This window comes from Trypanosoma brucei, chromosome 8 (genome assembly GCF_000002445.2).
Source record: "Trypanosoma brucei brucei TREU927 chromosome 8, complete sequence".
NCBI classification, from domain to species: Eukaryota; Euglenozoa; class Kinetoplastea; order Trypanosomatida; family Trypanosomatidae; genus Trypanosoma; species Trypanosoma brucei.
The window spans coordinates 132,713-159,061 of NC_007281.1; the positions used below are offsets into that span (position 1 = coordinate 132,713).

At 43.3% G+C, this 26,349-nt stretch overlaps 6 protein-coding genes and 2 pseudogenes across 6 annotated transcripts, besides 11 other annotated features; 1 reads left to right on the forward strand and 7 right to left on the reverse strand.

Annotated features, from left to right (window-relative positions):
- Positions 1-99: part of a mobile genetic element that runs on past the window's edge.
- Positions 1-99: part of a mobile genetic element that runs on past the window's edge.
- Positions 1-17,888: part of a sequence feature (sequence corresponds to BAC RPCI93-25E9) that runs on past the window's edge.
- On the forward strand, positions 98-1,537 carry Tb927.8.470 (annotated as a pseudogene).
- Positions 1,745-1,771: a microsatellite.
- Positions 2,633-2,667: a microsatellite.
- On the reverse strand, positions 2,981-3,979 carry Tb927.8.480 (phosphatidic acid phosphatase protein, putative; the record flags this gene model as incomplete). Its single annotated transcript, XM_841793.1, has 1 exon — positions 2,981-3,979. One exon carries the CDS (start codon positions 3,977-3,979, stop codon positions 2,981-2,983), a length of 999 nt encoding a protein of 332 aa, XP_846886.1.
- Positions 5,948-5,980: a sequence feature (AT_rich).
- Positions 6,055-6,906, reverse strand: Tb927.8.490 (hypothetical protein; the record flags this gene model as incomplete). The annotated part of the gene is made up of 1 exon (XM_841794.1): positions 6,055-6,906. One exon carries the CDS (start codon positions 6,904-6,906, stop codon positions 6,055-6,057), a length of 852 nt encoding a protein of 283 aa, XP_846887.1.
- Positions 6,214-6,367: a sequence feature (CT-rich).
- Tb927.8.500 (hypothetical protein) lies at positions 7,006-7,950 on the reverse strand (the record flags this gene model as incomplete). The annotated part of the gene is made up of 1 exon (XM_841795.1): positions 7,006-7,950. One exon carries the CDS (start codon positions 7,948-7,950, stop codon positions 7,006-7,008), a length of 945 nt encoding a protein of 314 aa, XP_846888.1.
- Positions 8,994-9,026: a sequence feature (AT_rich).
- Tb927.8.510 (hypothetical protein) lies at positions 9,101-9,916 on the reverse strand (the record flags this gene model as incomplete). The annotated part of the gene is made up of 1 exon (XM_841796.1): positions 9,101-9,916. The coding sequence occupies one exon, from the start codon at positions 9,914-9,916 to the stop codon at positions 9,101-9,103; it is 816 nt and encodes a 271-aa protein (XP_846889.1).
- On the reverse strand, positions 10,016-10,543 carry Tb927.8.520 (hypothetical protein; the record flags this gene model as incomplete). The annotated part of the gene is made up of 1 exon (XM_841797.1): positions 10,016-10,543. The coding sequence occupies one exon, from the start codon at positions 10,541-10,543 to the stop codon at positions 10,016-10,018; it is 528 nt and encodes a 175-aa protein (XP_846890.1).
- Positions 15,448-15,472: a microsatellite.
- Tb927.8.530 lies at positions 15,795-16,529 on the reverse strand (annotated as a pseudogene).
- Positions 17,889-26,349: part of a sequence feature (sequence corresponds to BAC RPCI93-12O16) that runs on past the window's edge.
- Positions 18,409-18,434: a microsatellite.
- On the reverse strand, positions 18,923-26,254 carry Tb927.8.540 (hypothetical protein, conserved; the record flags this gene model as incomplete). Its single annotated transcript, XM_841798.1, has 1 exon — positions 18,923-26,254. The coding sequence occupies one exon, from the start codon at positions 26,252-26,254 to the stop codon at positions 18,923-18,925; it is 7,332 nt and encodes a 2,443-aa protein (XP_846891.1).

The following is a 26,349-nucleotide window of genomic DNA, read 5'->3' on the forward strand; positions in this document are numbered from 1 at the left end:
GTGTTCCCCATGAAAGGAACGCTGCTGGCTCTTGGCTTCGCCCGATGATACGGGGTACTGGACCCTGGCACCACGTTGAGGTGGCCGGCATCGCCAGGGGAAACACAAGCAACCAGATCACACCAAAGAACAAAAGCCGACACAGCTTAACGACATACTCAACGTCAACATGACGATTTCCTGAAGCTCACAGCAGACCCTGGTGGACAAAATAAAAGAAAAATGCGACTTCGCTACATTTAAGCAAGACGCCGGCGCATCTTTCAGAGATATCAACCGGGAGGAAGACTCAGCGGACTGGAAAGACGCCAAAAGCTCGTGGAACGTAGCGAATCCCCTCACGGTACACGCTTTGCTGCTACATAGCTTCAGGAGCATCGTCAACAACAGGGCCAACGAAGCTCTGAAAAAGTTCAAAGAGACGCAAGCGACCGGACTCGACACAAACCCCAACATAATAGAGCAGATTAACGAAGCTCGAACAAAAGCGGCGTGCGCGAGCGACGGTATGTACGATCCCGCAGCAAAGACATGCAAAGCATCACAGGGCAATACAATCACAAAAACGGCAGAATGCACACCAGACAAAGCCGGAACGAGCATCGGCCGCGACCTGATCTGCCTGTGAGCTTCGACTAACGGAGCGGAATGTACCGGCACACACTTCACGCAGGATCAGATCAGCGTCGGCAACATCGTAGCAACTGCGTGGGAAAAAACGGTTGCGAAGTGCCCAAAAGCAAACACAGATCTCTCTTTAGACGTGGCAATAGACATCGTGCTAGCAGCTGTCGCAGCGCAAATCGGTGTAAACTAAAACAGCGCAGCAACAGCGCATACGCTCACGGGTGGAACTTATTCAACGAGTTGCGCCAATGCCGGCAGCAACTGCATAGACTATTCGTAACACTACACCGGCAGCACAAAAGGTTTCTACAGCATCCCATGGGCCGCTCAACTGACAGAGGCACGCAACCTTTACAAAATGTACCAGGAATTTGTTGAAAACAACAAGCGGCTGAAAGCAGAGGTAAAGAAACTAAAAGCAACGATATCAATCAGAACTACTCCGACAACCTCAATAATTCTCCGGCAATACAAACACGCCAACAGGAGAATCCAGCGGAACTAGGGGTGACGACAAGCCGCAGGTAGAATGTGGAAAGATAACAACGCCAGATAATTGCAAACCAGATATGGGATGTAAATATAACGAAACTCCTAACAAATGCGAAGAAGATCCTAAAAGCCATGTTGTTCAAGCGAACCAAGAAACTGGAAAGACAGATGGGGGTGTAAAATACTTAGAATATGAAATGAAGAATAGATGTGAGGCTGTCAACAGGGATGACCAAAAGAATTGTAAATGGAGAAGAGGGAAAAGAGGACGAAGATGACAAGGATAGAGAAGTGCCGAAATGGAAGTTTTCTCATCAATAAGAAAATAGCTCTGATGGCTGCTGCTTTTGTGAGTTTGTTGTTATGACAATTTTTAAAAGGATTTTTGCCCGATTTTATAAAATCTGTTATTTGTGATAATTTGACATATTTCTTAATATATGATATATTCTAACACTCTTTGATGAAAACCTAAAAATCAGTAGAACTCTTTAAAAATACGTATGAAACTTTTTTACGGGTGTAACTTAGTACGGTGATAAGGTAGGTTAATGATTGCTTTTTCAATGTATATCCATTTTGGTTTTTTATAGCTATTAGTGATAGCCATATTGTAATGGTAAGTATAATAATAATAATGATAATAATGATAGGAGGGTGTATTGAGTGTGTATATACTAATTCTAATATTATAATAAATTGCTGTATAATATTGTGCATTTGCACGGCTGAGAATGGTATGTCTTGGTAAAGATTTCCTCGTTCACTCACCCAGCATACCACCAAATCGTGCTCTTATGTGGTGCACAAACTTGTAATTTCTCTCTCAGAAAGAGACTTGTGAATATCATAAAGTAGTCACATTGTTGAAACACGGGTAAACACACGTATAAAAAATGCATATATTCATATATTTAACACATTTTGCGGTCTTATATCGTTTTTAATATCATAGATTGCCTATACTATCCAGAGAGACAGCAATTCTCTTTCTAAACGGTTATTTACACGATGCATTTGGAACCTTCTTCAGTGTCAGCACACATATTATTTCCTGCGTCTTTGTAGAACTCAAGGATGGTCAACTTATTTTATTCATATTTTAATTCACATATCGGAGGAACACACATTCAACTAAGCGCATGTCCATTAATTCTACCTACAGATAATATTTTCAAAAGAAATCAGATGGAGGTATATTTCTTTTTACAGAATCATTTAATAACATATGCCGAAAAGCATGTATACAGTTAAAACAATTCTTGCTCAATAAGCAACACGATATGGATATTTTGTCCTGAATCGGGAAATAAACCCATAAAATTACATTTTTACTTTTTGTCAGTTTATATGTGCACCAGCACCTCGCCATTCCCTCTTTTAAAATTAGATTTTCTAAAATTATTTCATAAATTATGAGAGAAAAGAAGAAAAACAATCTAGATTACCACACACACATACTCTGTCTCTCTCGTTCACACTATTATCAATTGTTTGATTTATTTAGAAGTGAATTATTGTTATTATTGATATTGTTTTTATTACTATAAAACATATATTGGTTCCTTCTTACACGCAAAGAGTGCGTCCTAAGATTTTTTCTCTGTAAATAGCACCTTCTCAAAAACTAACAACTTTATATCCCTTAAATTTCTCACCATCTTTATCGTTATCTCACACATTCACACTACTCTAATTTTCCCCTTTTCAGCTTAATTTCAAATATTGGTATTTCCTGTTTCTTTATTTTCTTAACATTTAGACATCACCTTTTTTTGCCTGCATTAATGTCAATAAGGGATAGTATAACAAAATTATTATGGGGAAAAGATAAAGTGAGGAAAACAATCATCACGCGTGATCACTCAGCGACATCAGCGAGAACCCGCCCACCGCGGCTGCGCACGAACTCCATGCGACGGGGCACAAGCACTGCGATCTCTTTACCAAAACGGAAAAAGACAGCAACAGCGAGAAGTCCTGTGCCCATACCAATTAAGCTACCAGCAACTATATCAGCGAAGTGATGGCGGTTGTCACGTGTTCGTGAGATGGCGCAAGCACATGCGAGGTAAATTGGAGAAAGGCCAACGAGTGTTCGCCACACGGATGCTCCACTGAACGCGTGTAAAACCGAGAGGAAGTATAGGGCCATCGGTGTGCAGACGGAGAAAGCGCAACTACTGTGCCCTGAAGGAAATGAAAGCCTGCCATCCCTTGCTTTTGCAATGTCACAGAGATCTTTTGGATCTGTTCCTTCCGTAACGTTAGCCTTTTTCAATCTATCAAGAAAATCAGGACGGAGTCGGCCAGCATAAACCTTCAATATTTCCACCAAACAAACGGCCAAAATAATAGAAAATCCGTGCGCCAGAACCCAGTAATTGGTGGCTTCAAGACATGTCATAAGTCTCTTTGGATCATTCTCTTTGTTCCCTTCTGGCGATTCGTCGGGGTATCTTCCAGCCTTAGCAGCATTTGCGCCTTCAGACCTCTTCCCTTCTGGCTCCAACATCTCTACCCGCGTAGTGGCTCCGTCTATGAGTTGATCAGTTTCTTTCACATCCAAGTACCACTCACCCTTCCGAGCCAAACGCGCACGCAAGGCTTCGAACAGCAGATAAAGTCCAATAGGTATAAATTCCATGGAAAACAGTGTTCCTGAGGGGAATGTGGACTTCCCCTTCTTATGACTTATGTCCGTGTCATTCCATGAGAATGTTCGGCAAGGTGGGCGGACAGTCCTCATTCCATACACAACAGCCAGTGCAAATGTCACAAGTAGAATGTAGTCCAGCGCATGAAATACCTTTATGTAGTACACAAATTTTGCGAACCCTGTCTTACCATCATCTGCCATCTTTTAACGCCTTGTTGTGCTCAATTAAGTAACGACGCTGCAAAACAGTTATCAAACAGCGGATAAAATAAAGGAGAACGGTACAAAGAATGCATGAACATATTCAAATTCAAAAAAAAAGATTGCAACCCCTGCATGCAATACGCTTTAACTCAATATTCCGAAGCTTTTTATTGCTCTTTGTGGGATTGTCACTGGAAAGGTGTACTGTACGTATGCAACTTGATGATAATTCTATAAATCACATCATAGAATAAAAAGTCAAGCAGCATATAAATAAAACAGTGTTAAATCTAATTACAAGGCGTTTTTGGATACCTCCCGTGCATTTTCCATACTTCATAAGATCTGTAATGCATGTGTGTGAAGATATTATATATATATGCACTCCTATGCTCCCGATATGTCCAGGGACTGTGTAAATGAGGAAGAGGTATTCGCTGTTCCAGACTTCCTCCACAAGCACAGAAACCATATAATTCGCGATCACTTGTCCCTCCTATACAACACTATCTCCTTACATCATCATTGTCATGGAGAAGAATGCTGCGCACACGGACATGCGCAACAGTTCTTTTCCACAACTAAAATACTAAAATCCCATAAAAACAGCGAGTATACACTCATCGATACTCACACCAGCAGAGTCACACTACTAATTCCAACTGTAAATCTGTATAGTGGAGGAAGGGGCTGTCGTACAATGAACCAAGTATCCTTAGCCCTCTTCAGCGGTCTGAACATAAACTCGGTTTTTGTGCAGCTTATCCGCATAGTGGGAAGAAAATGGTTTCCGCTTCACGCGTCCTCTGAAACACCATCTTTTCAATTATGCCAAGAACGTTACGCCTTTGTTTCAGGGTGTAGTGGGATACTTGCTTTACTATATCACTGATTAGTTTTATATTGAAAAAGAGTCTCTTGACTACTACCTTCTTTCCTGCAGCCGCCTCTGATCCAGACATTGTGCAGAGGTAATGTTGTCTAACGGAGAAGCATGAACCGTCAATTTGAGAGTTGCTAATATCCTTTAATGGAAAAACCTACTATATTTGACCAACCATTTCAATTAAACTGTTGTGCTTAAATGTGGAAACCTGGCGCAGCGGTACGTACTTCACAGCGAGAAAAGAGTCCACATATTTGTGTTTAAGAGGAGAGAACATAGCATGTGTAGTTCAGATGCTAAACGCAAAGATACTTTAGCTCGATTTTGTTTAGCAGCAATAACATCAAAAATAAAAACAACGGATGAGCAAAAAGAGAAACGCATCTCCACGTGCAGCCTGTTAAACAGATATTTACAGCCATCCAGAGGAAAACATTTCACCACAAATTTCAATTTTCAGCACCGCTAATAATCTGTCTAAAACAACCTCTAAAAATCAAAGATCGTAAACACAAATGATTACCTTAATATTGTGTTGAATGACAATAAAAAATTGCTTTTCTAGACAACGATACTTCCACGCACCATCTTTTTAAACACTTGTAGTCCCCATAGTAGCTTCTAGCTTAATGATAGCGTACAACATAAAGAAATTCAATACATCCTTCTCCAAACATATATATATATATGTATGTGTGTGTTAATTTCCTTTAAACTTCACTCCCCTCACTTCCTTATATACCAAACTTCCATACCTTATCTAACCCCATATGTTAAGTGTTACATTACTCCTAATTTTCAACGTTCCAGCAGTATTTCTTTCACGCTGTTCATAATTCTATAAGGCACCGCCCATCATATAGGGTAAACTATTTTTAACCTTTTAATTCTATTTTCTTACTTTGTACTATGTGTACATAGGTTATTATATGATGTATATGAAAATTGGTAAAAAGAAGCAACAGTTATATTCAATTCCGAGAACACCTCATGGTGTAAATATAAGTTTTTAAAACTAATGATACCATTCGTTACGACACAAATATCCTCTCGAATATTACAACAATCTTATTTATACCTTTAAATTCTTAATAAATAAATAATTATATTATCGACAGTATTTCGTGATTATTCTTTGACGAATTCTTTTGGTCCACCCATGACGTTACCGTCATACAACAATTTATTAAAAATAACATAAAATGCTTAGTAAAAAAAAGAAAATATTACCCTTATTTTCGTGTAATTTCCCATTGTTTCGCTTTAATGGACTTCGAACAACTTCATCATCATAATTTTCTTCATCATCTTCACCACTATTACTTTCGTTTCCTTCCCCTATTGATTTTCTTCTTTGCATTCTTCCACGATATTTTCCTTTTCCCCCCTTACTACTATCCTCTTCATCCTCATCCTCATCCTCGCCCTCATCTTCTTCCTCGTCCTCCTCTTCATCCTCATCGTCTTCATCGTCTTCATCGTCTTCATCGTCGTCTTCCGTCCATAATCCTCCGTATGGTCCAACAATTTCTACACCCCGCACTCTTTGAATCTTCTCAGGGGTGAGGTAAGTGACAATACATTTTCCATGCACTGTACCCCAATGATCGTAATCTCCAACATTTTTGGCCCATTTTTTTTCAAATTTCAACATATCCTTGGTGCATTTCGCAGCTTTGCTTCTCGTTAGTGGAAAGGTCCCATTTAGTTGACACACGGGATTTATCCCCAAAAAATTCCAGCCTTTCATTGTTCTTCCCACAGATTCGAAGCTCGTATGATTCCATCCCTTTTTCGAATAGGCCAAAGCAATGCCACCCTCCTCACCCCCTCCGCAGTGCATCTTCCCCCACCTTATCCTCTGACCACCTCTTTCGCAATAAAACCGCATATGTCCACCTTTTTCAAATGCGGCGCACACCTCGTCCAGTGATAATGAATTCCTATAGAGCGCATACATTTTGAGAAGTTCCCAAAAAGAGGCTTCAGCAGAGGACCCGAGAAAGCCGAGAATGAGCGCCAGTACTATGGTTTTCATATTGATCTCCTACTGACAAACACAGAAAAAATGCCCATATATTTTACCCAATACTCACTAACGTATTCGATATACCTTCTCCCATGGTTGTAAGTAATTTTAGAAGAAAAGAAAAATAACAATTATCAAAAGGTTATATAACGCTCTTTTATTAGTTACTCCCTCTCGGCACTCATAATCCTCATCATCGGCCTCATCGCTGTTTTCACCTTTACGCCTGCATATTTTGGATTTACTCTTTTCACCTTTAACCTTTGAAACTTTAGTCTCCACAATTACCTCTTCCTTCTTTCGTTTTTCTTTTTGATATCCAAACTCTTTTACACGATTCTTTTCTTCGCATTGATTTAAATCTTCATCCTCTTCAGTTGCATCATACCTGGCAAAAGGCACATTTTCACTAGTGTTTGGCATTTGGGATTCCATAATGACGGACTTTATCTGAGTGCTTTCTTTGCTGCAGTTCCCTCCTATTCGTTTGCATGTGCTTTCCATAGCACTTCCTGCAAGAGCCGCAAAAATGGTGGAAACAATTTGAGTGCCTACGCTTACACCTTGAGGTGGCGAGTAAACATGGTTCAAGGCTATGATGCAGTGATTCTGATTTCTTAAACGCCACACCCGCATTGGACCAGTAGCTTCTGTACGCGGGGTTGCCGCGAAATGCGCAGGCGCACAATCGTTTATTGGTTCAACGATTATGGTTCGCCGCCTGCTCACCCGGCAGCATGGGTTGTAACCGCGACCACGAAAGGTGTCATTTACAAACTTGGCCCCGGGGTCTGAGAGGTGACGCTTCCAGTCTTCTAACGTCCATTGCGTAGGCAAAAGGTACATTCTACCGTCCTCTCCTCTAGAACACAATGTTATGTTCCACCCCTGCTCTGATTTTCGGATTTTGCTGTCAAAGTTACATGCTACAATAACACTTTCACCATCGATAAACCAAAAGGCGTGGCAATTCCTCACTCTGTTATATTCCTCACCATTACAGAGTGAGGAAAATAAAAGTATTATTAAAATAGCGCCTATCTGTTTACACATCAAGAACAATTCTGAGGGCGTAAATTTTTAGAGGCAGTGAAGCAACAGATTGTGCACCACAACGTGGTTTAGATCTTTGGTTTCTAAAGGTAGTAGTGATAGTAAAGCAAACCAACATTGTGGAGTAAAGAAAGAATGAGCTCAGAGCAAAATAGAAAATGATGTGAGGTGTAATTTATATTTTCGTGAGATAGAGGATTTTTAATTTTTTTTTGTTGGAAAAAATTCCAAAGAGAAAACTTTTTCAAATTGTAGTTTCCACTTCCAACCCTGATTCTTCTATTTTCAAAATTAAATATATGCAGAGCGGCACAAATCACCACCTACTATTCATTACAATCATCTACAAATGTTGTGGTAAGTTATACCAAATGTAATACCGTTTTTATAAAACATAAACACATGATAATTACGCTCCGTTGCTTTCAATTAAAATATCGAGTAATTCTATAACAGAATAGTCAACATTAAAAAAGAACTCTATCAAATTACGAAAAATCACACAAAAGGAACAATATAACAGGAAGTACCCATCCTGAAAACGCGGCACTTTTCTAAACACTTGTAATCCCCATAGTAGCTTCTAGCTTAATGATAGCGTACAACATAAAGAAATTCAATACATCCTTCTCCAAACATATATATATATATGTATGTGTGTGTTAATTTCCTTTAAACTTCACTCCCCTCACTTCCTTATATACTAAACTTCCATACCTTATCTAACCCACCATATGTTAAGTGTTACATCACTACGAATTTTCACTGTCCCAACAGTATTTCTTTCACGCTGTTCATAATTCTATAAGGCACCGCCCATCATATAGGGTAAACTATTTTTAACCTTTTAATTCTATTTTCTTACTTTGTACTATGTGTACATAGGTTATTATATGATGTATATGAAAATTGGTAAAAAGAAGCAACAGTTATATTCAATTCCGAGAACACCTCATGTTGTAAATATAAGTTTTTAAAACTAATGATACCATTCGTTACGACACAAATATCCTCTCGAATATTACAACAATCTTATTTATACCTTTAAATTCTTAATAAATAAATAATTATATTATCGACAGTATTTCGTGATTATTCTTTGACGAATTCTTTTGGTCCACCCATGACGTTACCGTCATACAACAATTTATTAAAAATAACATAAAATGCTTAGTAAAAAAAAGAAAATATTACCCTTATTTTTTTGAGGACTTGCGGTACCTTGTTTTACCAGGTTTTGAAAATCTTCATTATCATTCGCATATTCATCATCGGCATCAGCACCATGTTTGTCATCTATTCCTTCTTCGTGTGCATTCTCACTACTCAATATCGTTTTTCGTTTTTTTGCGGTTCTTTTTCTCTTTTTGTGTCGCCTTTTTTTTTCAACTTCAAGTTCTCTAGTCATATTCTCTTCTTCATTCCTGCTCTCTTCTGGCTCGTCGTCCTCGTTAACTTCCACTGCTTCTCCTTCAGTTGAAAGAATGTCAAGAGGACGAGTGGTGATAATGCACTTCCCTTTCGCAGGATCCCAGCTCTTGTACCTATTACCATTTTTTACCCTTCGCTCCATCTTTTTTAGCGACTCGTTTGTGCATTGGGTGACCGGAACCTTAGGTAATTCAACTTCGTCATCAATGGTGCACTCTGGATTCACTCCCAAATAAATCCAGTCATCCATATCTTGTTCCAGCAATATGTGCTTCTCGTAAGACTTCCACTCGTTTGAATAGGAAGCAAAAACATTCCCCTTTTCGTCGACACCGCAACTCATTACCTTCCAAATCGGCAACTCATTCCCCCTATGGCAAAACATCTGCATACCCCTGTCATCTGCAAACGCGGAGCACAACCGTTTGGGTGTCCCGAGGTCATCGTAAAACAAGTGCTTAATTTTATCCCATTCCTCTTTATCCGCAGAGGACCCGAGAAAGCCGAGAATGAGCGCCAGTACTATGGTTTTCATATTGATCTCCTACTGACAAACACAGAAAAAATGCCCATATATTTTACCCAATACTCACTAACGTATTCGATATACCTTCTCCCATGGTTGTAAGTAATTTTAGAAGAAAAGAAAAATAACAATTATCAAAAGGTTATATAACGCTCTTTTATTAGTTACTCCCTCTCGGCACTCATAATACTCATCATCGGCCTCATCGCTGTTTTCACCTTTACGCCTGCATATTTTGGATTTACTCTTTTCACCTTTAACCTTTGAAACTTTAGTCTCCACAATTACCTCTTCCTTCTTTCGTTTTTCTTTTTGATATCCAAACTCTTTTACACGATTCTTTTCTTCGCATTGATTTAAATCTTCATCCTCTTCAGTTGCATCATACCTGGCAAAAGGCACATTTTCACTAGTGTTTGGCATTTGGGATTCCATAATGACGGACTTTATCTGAGTGCTTTCTTTGCTGCAGTTCCCTCCTATTCGTTTGCATGTGCTTTCCATAGCACTTCCTGCAAGAGCCGCAAAAATGGTGGAAACAATTTGAGTGCCTACGCTTACACCTTGAGGTGGCGAGTAAACATGGTTCAAGGCTATGATGCAGTGATTCTGATTTCTTAAACGCCACACCCGCATTGGACCAGTAGCTTCTGTACGCGGGGTTGCCGCGAAATGCGTAATTGGGCTCCGACGTCAGCCCGGGACTGAACATTCTTGCTGCCACCAGGCAAATGGCATTTGCCTTTTATGTGGAAGCGCCCATACTGTCAGTGCTTTCGCTTCTCTACCATACGTTCTTTCCTTTGAAATTCCAGTGTTTCGTTTGTGCTTCAACTGTACTCTAAATGAAAATATAGTACCTATAGGGTGTTAGTCATATAATTATGTTAAAGTACTATATTATATTTTTTACATGACAACGGTGAAGTGTTCAACATGTTTATGTCCAACGAGAGTCGCCGATGACGACGAGTACGCCAGATGGCTGCGAGGCCCATATTGGGTCGAAAACCAAGATCTTGAGGGTGCTGTGGGTCGCATTAGCAGGTTGTTATTATTATCGCTTGCTCTCGTCTGGCAGTCGGTTACGGAAGATAATTTAGCCCTAACGGTGTCATATAATAATCTTACCAATTCAATGAGCTACGCTACTCCACTCTCTACACTCCTGCGCCTGTGTTTGGTTTTTGTGTCAACTTTAGATGGAAATGCTTTAGTGAAGCGGTCTATCATCCGCTTCTCAGTTTTAACTGTGGAGAGTTTTCCTTATCAAGCACCACACGATCACGACTCCGGTATGTTTACTAACTTTCATCCCCTTTTGTTAATATTTATTTTTTGCAACCACCATGTGGCAAAGTGGATATGAGCTGCTCCTGTCTCCATCATTTCGCCATTGCGCCCTGTAATCACCCTTTCTAAATGTTGAATCACTTCTCGAGGACTCCTCGAAAAAAAAAAACCCTGACCATCACCATTCCCTCTCACTAACTCCCCTTCAAACTCTTATACATAGAGCGTGTAGCTGCACAAGACGGTGTTACACGTATTCGTCCGCCACGCGCAAGGAGAGCCTGCATCTCAACACTTTCAACCGTCAGCATTATCAGCTGTTTGACCACGGGCATCCCATGAAAATGCTTTCAAACTTCATGCAGGACGAACCAATCTCGGTGGAGCTGTAGTCGCTATGCACTTATGATTATACAAATGCACCCCTCGTTGTATTTCCAGTTGGCTTCCAAAACACACGAAAAAAAGGAGAGTGAATATGAAATATTCGAATCCATCACCGACGCATGAGCATTTGTAGTTGGAGCAGGCGCCAATGTCAACGATTCCTCCACAAGTATATAAAGATATATTATTTCACTCACCGGAAGTATTCATAGAAAGCAAGAAAAAGCATTAAGAGACCACACCTCAGGAGTCTTCACGCTGGAAAGGCTACTCCGCACATTCTTTACGGGCGCAATTGGCACGTTCATGACCTTTTACCGCCCACCACCGAGAGGGGCATGTGGCTCCCAGGCGGTATTGTAGAAAAAAAATGCGGCGACAGCATCGAGTTAAAAACAAACATAACACACGTCCATACAAAACAGGGACACAGAAAGTAATTGTCCCTGCACCCTTTCTCAAATGAGAGAGATCTTCATTGGCTGTCAGAAAGAAAAAAAAAACATCACTGCTTAGTAAGAGGCATCATTTTGAAGAAAGCTCATAATTCAACAAATTCGTTCTTACAATAAAAACGACTGAAATAACAGTTTCTACAAGATGTAGGCAGCCGTACACTAGCGTGATGATATGAAGCATGGTATTCGCTCAGGCTTCCGATCTATGAGGAAGTAGAAAAATAGCGGCAAACGCTTGATGTAGATAATTATTCACAAGGTCCGAAAATAGTATAGGATTCTCTCAGGTAATATCGAATGAACTCATACTCCAATTTGAGCCACAGGAAACACTTGTGCCAAACACGTTTCTGCAAACCATCAACCTTTATTCAAGAGGCGGTGGGCACATTTATACCAACGGAAAGCGCGCTGCCTGTAGGCGAAAATATGAAATTCCCGCAACAAGCCATGAGATGCACCAACAACGTCTTACACAGGAGGCGAATGTGTTATGCAATACGCTATTGAAGAAGGGTTTTCACGGCCGCTAGCGGAGGGAATGCCACCGAACGGCTTCAGGATGACAATAATTCTTGGGATCAACCGTGATCATCTACAGGGAGCGTGGGGAGTTAAATTGGGGCTGGCGACTGAGCCAAGTGGTGACCATCGTTTTATCGGGTCCGGAGCAAACCATATTGGAGTACTTACCGATAAGTCTTCGTGCACACGCTAAAGAAACAGGTGCAAACCTGCCGGTGCGGCGAGAATTGGGCGAACGAAACCGTGCGATTGTCAGCAACAATAACCCCGTCATAAAGGAGGCAATTCCGAAGAGGATGAATGGGCTGGTGTCAAATTTTGGAAGCGAAAATTATGGAGTACACGCGGGGAAATAAAGCGGTATGAAAACGGAAAGGGCGCTGATCAAACTGGAGATGGAAAAAAAAACCTGGGTAACGCGCAGGTCTCAAATCCTTTGGGCCAACCACTCGGTCCAATAAAGGAGCAGGAGGTACATGCAAAGAACGAGGGTTATAGCTATCAAAAATGAGGGAACAGGAATGATATCGGCCTCAAGGAACTGAACGGGCAAAGAATGATCATGCGCTCTGCCTGACAGTGGTGAAAGCGCATATTTAGCTTTTTTTTTTTGCAGAGGGGGATGCAGTTGTCAGACGCGCTGAGTTCGAGCTAGCAAGAGAAGAAAAAATAAGGCAAAGCGCCGTGAGCAACAGCGCGCATCCCAAAGAATGAGAGTTGTTCCGACGTATTTAATGAGTTGTAGCTTAACCCAGGAAGTGAGAGAGCGGACCGCAAAGCAGACGACCGGCGTACAGGACACATGAAAAAGATTAACGAGAGGCAGAAGTAGCGGGGGGAGGGAATTTAGAAGGAACACCTGACACGGGGCCGACTGCCAAGTTCAGACGGGTCCATCACGCTGGACGCGCTTTCGTGAGGAGTGTCATCGAACCCAAAAGCGGAAGAGGTCATGACAGAGCTGGAAAGATATTCCGCAGCCATGGCAGAGCGCATTGTGATGGAAAACGGAGCTAATAAAACGAACTAAAATAACAAACATGAACATAGCAAAAAAAAAAAGAGGAACGATCCGGTTATCCGGTCAGTATCCAGTGCGATACACGCGTGAGTCAGGCAGCGGTTGTGCACACGATAAAAGCGCACAAACGGAGGAGCAAGTGAGTGCCATCAGCAACAAAGCTTGGGGAATGAAGTAAAGCTACGAGAGGAATCCCGGTGTGACGACTGTGTGAAAATCTTTGATTGAAGTTAGCCGTTGTGGTGATTAAAAAAAAACACACACACACAAAACATTCCCATAAAGATAACCGAAGGAGAAAAAAGTCAGAAAAGCACCAAGGAGGAATTACCGAGAAAGGGCTCCGACGCCCGCACTGGTTGAAAAAGTACGAAAAATACGTATAACAAAAAAACAAAAGGCAACGAAAAAAAAAAAAACCGTCCAAGTATACAGAGCGTCGAAGAAAAGAGTAAAATGGTTTGAAAAAAAAAAAGAAAACAGAAGGTAGAGAATACAAACGCCCGAGAGTCAATGGTATAAAAGGGAACCAGAGAGTAAAACATGGGTAACGGAGCACAACTACAAACCGAAAGTTGGTGGAGAAAGAAGGGAAAATCAGAAGGTTATGTTAGACACAGAACCATGTCCAACATGTAGCAAAATATGCCACCACAAGTGGATCCCGAACTGCGTATAACAAAGGATACCTGGCACACAACGGCACTCCTTTTTTTACCTTAGAAAAAAAAGGAAAGAAAAAGTGGGGATGGACGGAAAAGGAGGTACAGGGGAGACAAGATATTTTTTAAAAAAAGCAAAAAAAAAAAGAGATCACGGACATAGAAGATGTACCCGCGCCTCAAGACGGTAGCTGCTGGAGTTCCACTTCCAGGGAGCATCACGAAAACACAAATGTTTCCCAAGGCAAAAAAAACGAAGAGTGACACAAATTAGCAGGATTTACTTCTCTAACCTCAAAGGCTCATCTCAATGTTCCCCTTTCTTCGCTCAACAAAACACGCCACTAAGCAATACCTGGCAATTCACCTTTAGGTAAGATAGAGGCGACAGCCCCATAAGGTAGTCAAAAAAAAGGGTTGGGGATGTTGTCTCGGAAGTGAGTTCCGCACTTGTTTGAGAGACTTACTATTAAGGATGCGAAGGCAAGAGTACAAAGCAGACAAGTTCAAGGAAAAAGAGAAGCAATGTAAATGTGTGGTTGGCATCTTTTCTCAGGGAGTTGTCCAAAGTGCAATACTCCACGACCCCGATACAAAAAAAAAAAAGCAAAGTTGAAACCTACAAAATCGAAGGAAGAAGACCACACCCACCTTAAAGAATCCGCAAAACTCTACCGCAAAACAAGGCAAATGAAGTGTACAAAAGCAAAGGTTGATGCAACGGCAAGGTGCAAACTCTCAAAACACCAGACGCTTATTCAGCATTTGGCGTATCTAAATGGAAAGCGGTAGGGAACCCCGATCGGCTTCCCATCGTGATCAGCAGTCCATTTAGGAGTCGGTGCCGCGGGAATGGAGTACCATAAGCTTACTGTCACATTCCCCTCCCTTTCCCCCCCAAAAAAAAATAATAATCCGGTACCATAACTTAATTCCCATCTGTTGTCCCCGCCTTTTGTGCGCATGCGCAGTTCAACACCAATACACGCAGCAACCACCTCTTCGACTTAGGGGTCCAACATCAGGGAACCTCACTTACCATTTGCACTAAAAAAGGAGAAAAAATGAGCGAAATAAACATAGCCACTCCTCCAGGGCCGTGAGCGGGTAGTGACAACCAATGGGTAGCACTGCTTTACGCACTTAAATCGAGTCAAATCATGCCGACCCAAAATATGGAACTGCCAACGTTAAAATAATAATAATAATAATAATAATAGGACAAGCCCATAGATAAACAGTCAATGAGTAACTGTAGATGGAAGAAAACAAAAGTAAAAAAAACAGCACATCTGTGAATGGGCTAAACCCAATGTATGCTGGTGTAAAGTGGCTCTTACAATGTTATGGGGTCAGGGGTGGGGGTCCTAGTAGTATAAATTCATGTTCATCTTCGTCCGCTGTTACGAAACAAATGCGGACATCCATCACACAATTATACAGCCTTGCTCTTTTTTTTTACCTAATGTTTTGGGAGACTTTCGCATTCTGGTGCCTACAACTTTCATAATATCGTATAGTAAAATGGCGTTTTACACTATTCAGTTATGCTTCCGCATTGGGAAACGCAGATCCTCCAACTTCAGTAGATTTTGTAATCCGTTCAAATTATTTAGGTTCATACAGTCAAATATGTCCAATTTTTTTTTGAAATTACAAAGAATCTTTATGGCATCGATATTTTTAAGACCTACACATCCCGAGAGATCCGGTCTTTCTAAACTCCTTAAATAACGTAGTTCACTAATATTGTTCAATTTGGTACATCCGGATAGGTAAAGCGTTTTCAACCCAACAACTTTTTGAAGCCCATCCAGATCCTTTAGATCCGTACAATGGTTTAGGTAAAGCTCTTTCCAATTTCGGACATCCCCGCAGAAACTTCGCGCCACCCACCGACGCACAACCGTTGAGATTTGTTGCTTTTACTTCATTTTTTTTTTTTCGATGCACAACTCACTTACGTTCCTCAGATTGTCACGATCTGATAAACTCAACGCATCCAAATTACGCGCATCCGCGAGACCACGCACTTCGCGACGACTTGGGCACCCTTTGACTACGAAGGACTTCAATCCGACGCAGTCACTCACATTGATCTCCGTTAAAGTTTCGCACCGCTCCACATGGAGAGCAACAAAATTATCTGCACGGCACAAATTCGCGTTTTTTTTAAAGGTCGCGTACACTTTTAGTTTGAGAACTCCATCCGTTTCAGAACCGATGAAGAACTCTATATTTTGTGTTGTATCGTGAAACCCACGAATTGAGTACATGTCCACACCATCCCCAACTATTTGGTGTCATGCCGCGGCCGCAACCTGCTCTGTGGCTGCATTTCCCCGCGAGCGGAAGAATTGTTTGATTAGGCGTCGTCGCCTCATGGTTGGGACGTTTCGTCATCTCCCTTTCGGTTCTGGCACCATTCTCAGTTTGCTTCCGCCTGACCGGCAGTTCCACTTCACCAGGTTCAGTTTTGTTCTTATTCTGTGGCGCATCTGCTGCTTCCATCCGCGGATCCCTCTGGTTTTCCCCCACCTCCGTTGTTTTGATTGTGAGTCTCCTTTTTTTCCCCCTTGAAAATGAGATGATCTTGCCGTTCACAAATGCAGAGTAGCCCACCAGCATTATCATTAACAGACATTCTCCTACTACTGATGATGTTTCCATGGCCCTCTCAACACTTCCGTGGTAAAATTTATTTATTTATTTCCTGCATAATGAGCAACCCTGAAATGAGAATAACTGGTCATGCGAGAATAAGTATTTACAGTCCTCTTACTCCAAACCGACCTGCGACTGCGGCAAATACCCCTCTTACGCGTTCATCTCGAAGCAGCTGCCAGCCGCTAACCGGCAACCATCAAACTTTCAATCATTTCTCAACTACTCTAACTATACACACACGCAAAAAAAAAAAGAACTCAGAAAAAGTGGGACACAAGTAAACACAGAGGGTCACATACGTTTATTACCATTCCACTTCTTATTTTTCTCCACACCTGCACGACTACTACTAACCCGTAACCTTAAACAAAGGATAGACATATACTTTACTGCCAACGCGAAAAAAAAAAATGTTCGTGGGGAAGACACCAGTTTACACATTACCTCTTAAGGATTTGCACCGTGTTATTGCAGCAAAATCTGGGCTTCCACGACGAGCGTGGCTTGAAAAGGTGAAGAAGCGAAAATTCGTAAGCACCCCCCCCGCAGCACAACATAAAAACATCACAACATAAACGAAATCCCTGGAACGCACTCGTTGAACGTGTGCCCACACGCAACTCTTTTCGCCAAACTTCATCACAACAGCAAGTGGAACATCAAGAAAAGGTACCCAAAAACTTTCCCCCGCCTGCTGCATAATCGGGTCGAAAAGTTCAGCAGCACAAATGAAGCCGGTGCAGCTTTTTTTTCTTCCACCGGAATCCTGAACCATGCCATCTCAAGGATGCAATAACGCCGGTGGCAACCTTTCGGCACCGTGCATTACCTCGCCGGATCACCGCCGCAGCGCGGCCCCGTAACCCTAAATGAAACAAAAAAATGAAATCCACCGTAGGCGACACCGTAGGCACTGGCATTACTGCATTAAAGAAAACGTTCTACCTGAGTCGTTCTGGGATGGAAAACAAATCGGCGCTCTCTTCAAAATAGCTTCGTGACTGTTAGCATAGGCAAATTATTCCAAGATCCCTTCAATATTCTAGTTTCTTCAACGAGTGCATTACAGCAAGGAAACAAAAGCAAACACGTGCTCGCAAAAAATGTGTGAAAAACAAAATTACAGAACCACACGAACTTTATTTTTTCATTCACCTCATCGATGTTTTTTCTTCACTTAAAACTCCTGAAACGATCGTCAATGTAATGAGGCACTTGCAACACGATCCAAAGTGGATGAATTCCCAACCAACAGGTTCATTCCCCCCACGCCTCGTCACAGACTATGAAATACCTCACACACGCAGCGATTATCGTTATATTCCATTTCTTTCCCTTAACCCAACTAAAGCGGATGTTGACCACAGCAGAATGCGCAAGTGGAGCTACGGGCCAGACGAACGATCTACAGAAATTTGATAGTGCGTTCCCTTCCTGATGTTTTTACGGACCCTCACAGGTAGTTTCCATAGCATAATAACGTGTGCGGGGTTAGGGTTAGGGTTAGGGTTAGGCCAGCACCACAGCATTCGATAAGACAAAACAACAAGTCACAAAAATAGGATCACACCGGACATACGTGCCTGTCGCTGCTTTAAAATAAGGATGCAAAAAGCAACGAGCGCATTTGACATTGGCAATAAAAGGGAAAATGAGTGGGCAACAACACCAAAGGATTTACCCTCCGCTCCTCCATCACCCACTGCAAGTGAAAATAACCATAGAAACAATAGTTTCGACCTTCACGCAGTGCGGGGAGCAAGTTGGCTCCCTTCAGATGCAAGAGATGAGAATTGTGTGATCCTTCCAAACCTTGCCTTTTCTATCTGCGGTATATTTGTCAAAGCGCCTAACCTTCAATGTCACTCAGAGAAAAGAAAAAAATAAGACAACATGTCATCTCACATCACCTTTGTCCTCCAAGTGAAGATGAAACATTGCCACTCACGAACTAGTGTGCGGGGTAGAACAATTTTGAGACGCGACTGTCTCTGGCGCACCTTTATAGCAGTAAAGTATCTGATGCGTCGATATTCTTACTGTTGGAAGAAAATATGACGGCCCCAATGCGGTTCAACACGCTTCGAATGGACGAAAAGGACGGAAAAACTACTGCACCTGAGACCAACTGAGGCACCTGCCGCAACAATTCCATCATAACAGCTTCACAGCACGCGCTCCATACGTTGGCCAGTGAAGCGCCATGGAAGTCCTTGCGGTGCGTACCGGGAAGAGTTATTTCAGCACGGTGAATGGAAGGGAAAATGTTACCGACGTGAGATCCTTTAAAAATAATGTCCTCAGGCGGCCGGTCACTCCTATCGTACGTGAAGAGCACAAATATATCGGATATTTTTATAAAGTGGAGCTGCACACTCATGAATTTAAGTAGCTTCCAACAACTAAGCATGCCGCGCTGCACACGTACCACATTCTCCAAATCCTTGTTAGTTTCTGAGGATTTGTAGCGTCTTCCTAGCCTCCGCATTTGATACACAAAGGTGTCCGATAGTTCCAATTCAAGAGTCGTGACGTGACTGTACACGGAAGAGGCAAGAATAGCGTTGCCGACGATTCGTGCGTCGCGAACAGTGAGATCAATACTGAAGGGTTTTATTTCATGGCTCATCTTCCCGTTGTAGGTACCATTGCTGCGCATATTGGACACTGTGCATTGAACTGTCACCCTCTTGTGTTCGTAAACCAACCACGACTCACATCGGCCCACCACGCAGTTAATTGGAATGTTATCCCCATCCTCCACAAGCAAACCAATACCACATGCTTTCACACCAGCACGCAACATCATCTCCTCTACAGGCGTCTCAACTATCACAGCGCTACCAACCAATGTTCCTAAGCCACTTCGCAGCGAAGAAATAGCGTATGTTGTCACAAGGGTGATAACCCATCCGACCGTGTCCTTCCTTTGGTGAATGAAGGCTGCTACATCGTTTCCAATTTCTACCTCTGTTCCGTGGGACAGAAGGACCCGGAATCTCCGTGAAGAGTTAACACCTTCACGAAGAACCAATACCACTTCGCCACTAGTTAAGGAATGAGGAGTGTACGATGAGACACTCATACGGGGTACCTTCTCATAGTTGTGCGATGTTAAGTTGACGACAGTCACGTATGGGGGGCGTGGTTCACTGACTGACACCACAGTTGGTTCGAAGCGGTCCTCCTTGAACACGCGAATCTCATGGTGTGTGTCTCCGCACTCGATGAAAGCAGATGAGCATGTCTGTGGTAAGAGGCTCACCGCCACAGGCGCGCTAAATTCGATGTTTACAGTTGTGTCGCTACCCTTTGCGCTCCATGCGAATGCAAAATTTACAACTTCATCATTCGCTAGAGCAGTGTAAGATACCGTCCCCCCCGCGGGAACTGTGAAACAGTGTGGCAACTCATCGGTAAACAACCCACCCCTTCTCGTTACGTGTCTTACTTGGAGGTCCCGTAAATCATCCATGTTGGTAAAAAGTAGAGGTGGTATTAGCTCCATGAAGTAACCGAAGCGATCGACTCGAGACCGCATGAGAAAAAGATGAGGCTGTCCGAGATGTGTGCCTTTGACGCTCATCGGTGCGCAGAAGAGCGGGCGTTCCTCAAAATCTTCGGTAACTTCAAAAGAAACGGAACTCAGTTCTCCCGCATGTAATACCAGGCGAGTGTGAAGGGGTAGATATGCAAAGTTTCGGCCTGTTGCGTGACTCAATGCGCCATCCCGGATCAAACCAGTTGGTTTCCCTACCTCGGTGGTAAACCTCACATCCGTACCAGAGTTATTTTTAAGCCCAAAGACGCCATAGGGGCGAACGGTGCAGACACTAGGCGCAGTGCAGCTGCCAACATCCTGCTGTCCAATATCCAGTTCAAAGAAGCGCTTGTAGGGAAATTCCCTGTGCCTCATCAGAACCCTCTGTCTTAACGATCCTTCGTTGAAACACGCTTCAACACGATCAGTACTGAAATAGATGTCTGAGTAAACTATACTTTCAAAAACATAATCCACCCTTGGACCAAAGGGATCGTGCTGCAGCGTAAAAAAAGTGCCGCTCGGTTCGATAATGCATTCCTCAACAACAAGATCACTGATTAGTAGTAACACTTTCATATTAAAACGGGTTCCATTATGAATGCCAAGTCGTGCGGGAGATAGAAACATCGTGAGAACGCCGCCACTCAGAAGATAAGTGACATCAATATATACTGGCACGTCTCCCAGCACAAACTTCCTGAGACGCCCAATAGAATCATCCCCACGCTCTTCGGCCAACTTAAATAAAATTCTCAATGAGCCTTCGCTAAGCAATTGCTGCTCAGATGTGCAGGCACTATTGGAGGACATCAAGCAAAGAGATATGTCGTCCCTAGAAATAAGGTGAATGGGGACAGGTAAGGTTTCGCCTGGAGGAACTTCCAGCTTACCGACCGAGGAATCGATAGCCCCAAGCACCACACCACATGGTAACCTGTTGCTAATTTGAAAACTGGTGCGGAAGCTCACACGTTGAGAGAGGGTGTGGTCGAGTACCTGCCTAACAATTCGAACCTTCTCTCCAGATGTTAATGTAACGACACACGCCCTGCGTAGCACATCCGTGAGTTCTTTCTCTGGGTTGGGGTCTCGGTAACTCTCAAAATGCGATATTCGGCAGTTGTCAACGGAGTGAATGCAACGTGGAAAGACAAGATGGTTACCATAAAATGTTTGGCGCTCCTTAACCACAACGCGCTCCCCGTCATCGACGTCCAAAACCAGTGATACCCCAAGCTGGTTAATTACTTCCACCGTGGGGGGTACCGTAAGTCCCCTTCCAAAATTTCCCGGAAGGAAGGAGGATGCAATGAATTTCATTTGCTCTATCGAAACAGACAGATCGAGTGAAGAGAGTAAAGTTTCACATGCAACGTGTTTCGAATCTAACAAACGAGCAACTGCTGCGACTGACAGAGGGCGCTGCAACGCGCGTTTGTAGGACTGTGAGCAGAAGTCCCACAATGTTAATTCCTGTACACCAAATCGGAAATCCACATGCGCTTCTCCTCCATCAGCTTCAACTTTCGATCGGAGTAGGGACTTGTTAACGGCCATATGCGCAACCGATGCACCACCGCGAAGGAGGATATCGATGGGGAAGGCAGACACAGCAATAGACCACTTCCCCTCCCCGAAAAGATATTTCAAGCGTTTATAACACAGCAGAGGCGATGTCCTTGACCTTCCGTTGAAACCTTTGCGACAACTCGTCCCGCCAATGAGCTGCTGCATTGTTTCAACCAAACCCATGGGGACCCCAACACGATCAACTTGAAGTGTGGCGTTCACGGTACCAATATGCTCTTTACACCTTGTTGCGACGTTTACAGCGGAAGTGGTGCTAGAAAAAACGCGCGAGCAAACGCTGCCATCAATGTAGTCGACCCAACTGTTTTGTAAGCAGAGTTGAAGCCCCAATCCGTAAGAGGTGGAACACAAACAGTCACCCACGAGGGTAAACGCAAATGTAAGTTGACAACCCGTAGGAAAAAGAAGTTCCCCTCTACTATGGTGAATCATCAGATGAAGTCCATGAGGCACTATGCAACGTAAAATGTCTCTCACATTAGGAGCATCAAGTTGCGTTGCTTCATGGGTTTCAAGTTTTTTGATTGTGTCATCACAGTCCAAAAGAAGAAAAGATCCACTTTCATCCTCAACTGCAATAGAACTCCGAATCAACGTGGAGATGCGACAACGTTGAAAAAGGACATGAGTTCCCCGACATACTACTAAGCGAGCACTTCCACGAACAGCTAAAAACTCGCACTCCACAACGTTAACAACTTTGCCCGGGCAATTAAAGAAACACGAGCCGATCATATCGAGGTTATATGACACGTCATGCAGGTAATCTGCTGTGATAACGTGCTTTCTTGATAGTGAAGTAGCCATGCGGCGTATATCCAATAGTGCATCAAACAGTTGCCGAACCGGGTACGGTGTGTCGCACAAGTTTGTCTTGAGTTCAATGCATTCCAACTCAACAAGCGCCTGTTTTTCAAAGGTTGATAAAACGGATGTTGCCTCCGCACCGTATTTACGGGCGTCCTGCGTGGAAGCTGTTGAGGCGAGAACAAATTTCAACGCCTCCAATTTCAATGAAATAACATCCCCACCATACATTGTTATTGACTGCACATTCAGTTTCAAAGGGGTCAAACCACCCTCCGCATGCACTCCAAGCACACACATCGCCTCTTTTCTGAAGAGAAATGAGGCAGAAAGATCACGGACTTCCACCTTCAAACAAGAGGAAGGTAAAAGAGGGTGAAGCACATCAGCGTCCACAGCGGGTATGTACAGTTCCTTTGTGTATGCACCGCAGCTGTTAATCAATAGCGCGGGTGGTGAATCACGTAGTTCATGAAAAAACTCACTGAAACGATTGAAAAAGGAAAGAGCGCTTTCACTGCCCGCATTTGGGATCCTGCATCGACATTGCAGGACCCCAGATTCGCCAAATGACAAGACGCAAGTTGTGTTGCAGAGTGCTATTGCAATTTCGCAACTGTTATGCGGAAACGCGCAGCACCATTCCCTCCACGCATGTGGACTTACGAAAAGTGCGCCGCACGATTCCATCGTTGAAGTAATTTGCTTAAATTCCCCAGCAGTCAGCCGATCAACCCGCACGCAAACGGAACCCACACTGATTAGGACACAAGCCACTGGTGGAAGAAAGTTATGTGTTAAAGCAGAGTGCAACCGGGAACAAAAAGAAACACGAAGGGGTGCAACCTCCACTGCGTCTAAAACTTGAACTGTCTCGACCGAAAAATGAGACATTGGGTGGCTCAATCCCAACTGTAAATTTGATGCAGAGAGCAATTTCTGCGTCGAGAACACTCCCAGCGTAACTTCCACGACGCTCGACGACGCCAGTGCGCAAAACAAACGACCCTTCGATAGCGAAGCCACCCGGCACTTGGCGCCGCGAGGAAAATCAATGATGAAAAAGGGTTTGCTAGCATCCTCTGTTGTAAGCATAAATGATCGCAGATGAATGCAAAGAACATCCTCGTCACTCACATTCTTAGAGGAAAAAATACGCGTTTCTCCAATAGTTATGACGCTTTCCGTTGGTACAAACCAACACTGAATGCACTTTATGCAAATACACTGGCTTTTTTTCTTCCTCCTCGATACCTGATGAATATCTGCAGCGGTAAAAATTTCTTCCCAGCTCGAAATAGAAACGTTGGCGTTGCTCGATCTCTGTGTGCGCTTGGTGGCCCCTTTATACGACTCATAGCCGACCCAAGCAACTTCTGACCATTCGCTACAAATATGCTTAAGGTACTCCCAAAATGCAGGGCAAATATTAAACTTTAACTCAGAAACAATGATGTTACCCTCATCTCCCATTCGCACATTGATGGGCGCAACTAATTCGTGGGCCCCCTCACCAAAGTGTGCGGACAGGGCGTGTAGCGAAACTCCAATTTGTGAGCCCCTCGGAGCATCTCCTTTAATGATTATTAGCGAGAGTTTCTCACATTCGACATTGATATCGTCGATAATTAGCCGGAGGAAGGGTAGAACAAAACTCATCTTCTCCATGGTTCCACGAGATGATGGTGCTGGTGCGGTTCTTGATGTTGCAACCATCTCCACAAAGAGAAGTGGTAGAATGGAGGCTACCGGTTTGATTGTTTCGAGTAGTCGCGGTGTCGATAATGCAATGCGAGTAGGTTCTACATTTACCTTTAGGGAACACGCTCCCTTCGTCTTGCGTTTCTGAAAGCTAAAAAACGGCACGTCAGAAGCACCCGGTAGACGCAGAGTTTCCCACATGCTGTCATCTTTTAGTGATACGTCCCCAATGTGAACATTAGTCTCGTCCACTCGGCTAACAAGGGTAATCTCACCCAGAAGCATAACAGTTCCCGTTGGAAAGTAAATGTACACTTCACCAATGTCCACATGAATGGAAAGCATTATTGCATCTACAAGCTGCCTCCCTTTACCTCCATCACTTGCTATATCAGAGGTGACTGATGTCCTGGCATATGTTTCCATCACCGTGCGTCTAAGGAATAAAATGACATCCCTGTAGCGAACTTTCTGCTCGATTTCAACCATTGCGTCTAGTTTTGCTGAAATGTCGCCCACTTGGTGGCAGTAATTCAGTAGTTGAATATATGCACGCCGCGCTTCTGCAAAAGAGCGGATATGAGATAAAGTAAAGTTGTACCTCCTCCTTCGATCTCGAAGGAGCTCCATCACGCAACAATGCGCATAATTCCACAAGGATGCGGAGCCACGGAGATGTATATGGGGGTGGCAGTACACAGGAAGCTCCAAAAACGAGCGACTCGCTGCTAAATAAGCGTGCAAGGCGAGGAGGACGTCGTGGTTAACTAGCAGAGACACCTGTTGCTCCAATGATATGGTGACGTTTTGCCTACACAAAACTCCACGCAGGAATACAGATGTAACACAAACCGCTGCAACATCAGTGGTCACGAACGTGGCGCACAACTCTCCAGCAAACGCCTTAGCAGTCACGTCACTGACGGTTGCCTTCACAACTTTTATCTCTTCAGTTCCGTTACAAGCACATGGCTCCACATGTACTGCAAGATCCCGGAAGACTATTTCAAGTCTTGTGTTCGAGTTGGGTCCAACCGATAACATAAGAGTGAGGACATCTACATTAACAAGAATCTTTCTGTCCACCAAACCGGACATAGTACTCTTGACCACGCCGTATAGGTATGATATTATACCTTCCTCCCCCTCTACGGCCTCATTGCCCCCCGGGTCTACATAAGTTGAGGATGAACTAACTTCGCTACAACAAGACATGCACTCATCCTCGTCATCATGTGCGTCCGCATGCTCCTTCGCGTGATCAATAGGTTTGGGGCTTGCAGTCGACGAACTAACACGTGAGTGACTTCTACTTGAGTTACATGGTGATGTAGCACAGTTCCTATTCCCAAGGATGCTTTGTTCTGTTATACCGCTTCGTATGATGTCTGAACTCAGTTCCGTTTCAGTATCAGAAGTGGCCAAATGAGAGCATGTGTTCAAATGTAGCCTCGCTTCTTTGGCATGAACAACAAGAGCATCTTTGGATGATGGCCACGGTATGTCGAAGTGAATTTCCGTTACGTGACCTGATTCGACAGGGAGTTGAGTGATATCTCTCAGTGCATCCTTCTTGAGCTTGACGTTGCGAATTCGAAGTGACCTTTTGGTTAAAGAACTCTCCACATCGAAAGGGTTCACATCCGCCACTTTCGCGACGCGGGCCAACAAAAACGAAATAATATGTTGCATCTTTTTTGGGCCGTAGTGGCCCACTGCCCTGATACCTGTGCACGTTCGTAGAGAAAAGGAAGTACAGATTAGATGATAGGGGCAAGAATTTCCCG